This window comes from Macadamia integrifolia, chromosome 13 (assembly GCF_013358625.1).
Source record: "Macadamia integrifolia cultivar HAES 741 chromosome 13, SCU_Mint_v3, whole genome shotgun sequence".
NCBI classification, from domain to species: Eukaryota; Viridiplantae; Streptophyta; class Magnoliopsida; order Proteales; family Proteaceae; genus Macadamia; species Macadamia integrifolia.
The window spans coordinates 4,190,473-4,195,073 of NC_056569.1; the positions used below are offsets into that span (position 1 = coordinate 4,190,473).

The window sequence follows — 4,601 nt, forward strand, 5'->3', positions numbered from 1 at the left end:
GGGGGGGGGGGCGGTGGAGTGGGGCTTGGCTTAAGGAAGACTTGTCTTGATAGTTAATATTACATGATGACAATAAAAAGTATTGATGCAGAATCTTAAAGCCTTCTCCAAGGTTCGAAGCATGTAGAGAAGTTTAGATGGCATCATGGATTTAGTTCTCAGTATCAGTGTTGGTATCAGAGAGAATCGATGAGTGTCAGTCATTTTTGCCCTTTGCTTTTCAGAGAAGTACTTATTTTTTACTGTTTTATCCTTGAAATGATACGATAACTGATCCAGATCTGTCAGGGATCGGGGATTTGTCTCGATAGATACCAATACTTGAAACCATGGTACTTCGCATATTGTAGAAATTTGTTGTGACTCAAAGGTGGCACATAACTTGGTGGTAAACTCAAGTTGTGGCTGTGTAGTTCATTATCTATTTTTTTTCTTTATGTCCATAATTCCAAATTTTTTCTAGTTTTTGCCTCACACAGTCTAGCAAAGTGGTGTTTTTTTTTTTCTCAAAAGTTTTGATTAATGACATTTTACTTTATCATTAAAAAAAAAATGTATAGAGTACCGATGCACATGCATGGATATAGATGTGTGTCAATACAAATCTAGTTATTTGCTTGAATTAAACTTTGAAATTTAGCACATGGCTAATTTTGACCATGTTTTCTCAATTCAATGATTGAAAGGGGCGTATCACGTGGTTGAATAAGACTTTGTGACATTTGAAAAAAATAACGAAACCTTTATGACAATAATAGTTCATCTTTATGTGTGTGTGTGTGCAAAATTCACCTTTATTTTATATTTTTTCAAATGAGAAAAGGTTGGGTATGCCACCAATATCAAGTATGCTAGCACCCATTGTGTCTATCTCTCTCTTTCCTTTTTCTGAAATGACCCCCATATCCTTCCTGAATGATACTCTATCATGTGTTCCTATTGGTGCTATCCGCTAGCATACTTGATATCGGCGGCATACATATCCCTCTTCCTTTTTCAAATATAAGACTTTATTTGATTGCAAGGAAAATTGAAAGGAAAGGAATGCAAAATTTTCAAACCTTATAAAAAAAAAAACTTTTTGTAATCACCTCACATGATTGTATAAATTACTTAAATTTATTATCATATTTAGTAAGGAATTAAAGCAAAGTTAGAACTATGGAGATCACGCTTGGAAGTGAAAAGCTTTAACATTATTAGATAGAAAACAAAGTGTATGAGGCGTAATTTTAATCACACAATGTTAGAGAGTGAAACGGTAAAAATTAAGGAAAGAGAGATGCAACTAAACAACTATTTTAGATACGTGTATAAATAAAAAAGTTGACTTAAAAGATAATGTTTCATGGAGAGTTAAAGTGGAATGGATGAAGTGGAGAGGAGCGATCAGAGTGCCGTGTGATCAACGTATCCCTTTAAAGCTTAAATGGAAGTTCGATAGATCTATTGTATGGCCGGCTATGATGTACCGGGTGGAGAATTAGGTTGTAAAAAATTGTCATATAGAGAAACTATGTATCAGAGATGTGGATGTTACAGTGGATGTGCGGCAAAACTAGAAAGAATAAAATAAGGATGATCGTATTAGAGCTGATTTAGGAGTTGCCCTGATTAATGACAAGCTCTGAAAAATTCATTTGAGGTGGTATGATAATGTTTAACAGAGACCTAGGGATGCCCCAATAAAGAGGAGTGATTGATCATAATTGAATGAACTAAAAGTTCTAGGGGCAGACCTAAAATGACTACAAGAGAAGTTGTGAGGGATGAAATGTATAACCTAAGTCTTATCCCAATTATAACTTCAAATAGATTCTATTGGAGGGCAATGATCCATCTAACTGACTCTAAGTTTCTTATGACTTGCTGAGTTGTGCCTAATATCTTTTCTATTACTTCTCTTTTGTCTTGGATCTATGTATATGACCCCATTAAGTTAGGTAGGCTGAGTTTGTTATTTAGTAATGATGCTTTTTATTTTTTCCTTCCTTTTTATACTCGACTTCACTATTCTTTTGATCAAATTACATGGCCCTACTTGGATTATGTTCCGATTACAAACTGCCGGTGTTTTGAATAATTACATGGGTCCTCCACTCCTCCACCAGCTTTTAGGGGTGCAGATGTAATTATTCAAAAACACAGGATATTTTCTGTTATTTGGTAGAACTCTCCTCTTCACTTAAATGACCTTTCTGCCCTCGTTTATAAGAAACTGTTCCGGGGTGTGCGGTTCATTCGTGCACTCTTCTTTATGCTCCGCGTGCTCATCTCTCCTAATAAAAAAAAAAAAAAAACGTTATGTATAACGTGTTCATCCGTCTCCCCTGAACTCTCTCTATCTCTCGCTCGTTCTGGTGTCCTCCACGCATTCATTTGTTCTTTGAGTCCAGGAATCTAGGGCAACTAAACAGCTCCATTCGATCCATTCAGCCATGAATATCTTTCGATTTGTAGGCGACGTTATGCATTTGATCAGTATTTTGATACTGCTCCTCAAAATCTATGCCACCAAATCATGTTCAGGTAACACATATAACACGGATTCTTCATTTCTCCTTCTTCTTCTTCTTCTTCTTCCTGTTTGGTCTGTTAAGTTGGATCTTATTCGAGTATTTAATAGTATTCAATTGTCTTCGTTGTAATGGTGGAGCTAAGCATTTTAAACATTCTTCTGGAGATTAGGGATTTCTCTCAAAACGCAGGAGCTTTACGCGATTGTATTTCTGGCTCGGTACCTGGATCTTTTCACGGATTTTATTTCTGTTTATAATACTGTGATGAAGCTGGTATTCATAGCGAGTTCTCTTGCGATCGTGTGGTGTATGCGGAGTCATCGTGTCGTTAAGCGTTCTTATGACAAAGAGCTGGACACCTTCCGCCATTATTTTCTTGTTTTGGCATGCTTTATCTTAGGGCTTCTCGTTCATGAGAAGTTCACATTTCAAGAGGTATTTTCTTCCTCCTTTCCTTGGCTCATCTCTAATTAATTGTCGTATAATTGTATGGGGGATGTTTGGCCCACGTCTTCTGTGACTCTCCGTTGTGAGTTTTCATCTCCTAATTTCGTTTATTTATTTTTCGCTCGCTAACAAATATGCAGAAAAGTCTCTAATGAGTATGCTGCATTTCAAGTTTTCAGCCTGTAAGTGCTTGTGACTGGGTCAACCCCATGTGAAACCTTATAAGGAAGCACAAATGTATGTGTTCCTTCAGTCGTTTTTGGAAAAACAAGTTGTTTGCACTTTATAGTTGCTTCGCACAAATGAATGTGCTCCTGAAGTCGTTTTTGAAAAAGCAAGTTGTTTGTACTTAATAGTTGCTTTGAAGTTCATGTTTGGGAAATTATTATGCTATTATCTTTCGAATGGTAAGTTGGGATTTTTGAGTTTATCCTGTTCTTAGGGTTTACAGCTCATGATTGTGAATTTGGATTCATATGATCTCTTCAGATTGTTCACGAAAATGTATTAGATTTTTGGGAAATTTACCGTGTCACCCCCTGGAGAATGCCACAATGATAAGGCCACCCCTCTGTTTCACCAAATTATTCTCAAACCCCCTGCCGTTAGTCACTGTTAAGGAATATACTATAGTTGTTGATGTCAGCAACTATATTTTATTTTAAATACCAAAATGCCTTTATGAAAGAGGAAGTACCAAAAATATCCTTAACGTAGGTTAATATTTCTTTACCCAAATCGATAGCCCATTCCAAGACCTATTTCTTTTTTCTCTCAAATTGCCGCTGTTGGACCATCGGCGATCGTTCATAGCATCGGCATCGGCATCGGCATCAGCGATGAACTCTGCAAAGCCATTGGCACCCCCACTTTGTCCCAATCTGTCGTTGCCTCCCTCGCCACCACCCACGGTGTTGCTATCTGAGCCATCACCGTTGAGGTCGAAGATGCCATTGTTGCCTTCAACGCCAATGTCACCAACGGTGCAAAGCCTTCGTCTCCTCAAGTGGAACTAGCAGTACTGCAGTCATTGCCAAGGTCCAACTATACGGCAATGTGGTCCTCCGCTACGTCAGCCATAGGACTCCGGATCCAATCTTTCTTCCCCGATTCGAGAAGGTTGAGGGATCACCCTCGTTCCCACTTCTTGATTACGGAATTCGCCGCCTTGACCATGCGGTCGGTAACGTTACTGACCTGGCTAAGGCGGTGGCTTATGTGAAGGAATTCACGGGGTTCCATGAATTTGCAGAGTTTACAACAGAGGATGTGGGTACCAGTGAGAGTGGATTGAATTCGGTTGTTCTCGCATACAACAATGAGATGGTGTTGTTGCCAATGAATGAACTAGTGTTTGGAACAACGAGGAAGAGTCAGATACAAACTTACTTGGAGCATACGGCAGCTGTGGTTTTGTCTCAAAGTGGTTTTGATCTATGGAAGAAACCGTAGTTTTGCAGCTAGAGAAGCTGTGGTTTATATTCGTTGAGTTTTGATCTACCAAAACCAGCAAAACTCTAACTGTGGTTTTGATCTATGGAAAATTTTGTATTCGTCTCCTGTTTTGCTGGTTTTGATTTAGGGGAAAGTGTAATCGATGGAAGATTAGCAAGTTTCTTCCCTTTCAACCAGAGA

The 4,601-nt window shown here is 38.4% G+C and overlaps 1 protein-coding gene across 1 annotated transcript in view; it reads left to right on the forward strand.

Moving 5' to 3' along the window:
- Positions 1-2,294: 2,294 nt before the first annotated feature.
- LOC122059680 (ER lumen protein-retaining receptor A) overlaps positions 2,295-4,601 on the forward strand; it is a 20,811-nt gene continuing 18,504 nt past the window's right edge. Inside the window, exons 1-2 of the mRNA XM_042622641.1 lie at positions 2,295-2,529; positions 2,689-2,954. Of these exons, the coding sequence (XP_042478575.1) occupies positions 2,439-2,529; positions 2,689-2,954 (357 nt within the window). The 5' untranslated portion in view covers positions 2,295-2,438. The remainder of the gene's footprint in view (positions 2,530-2,688; positions 2,955-4,601) is intronic.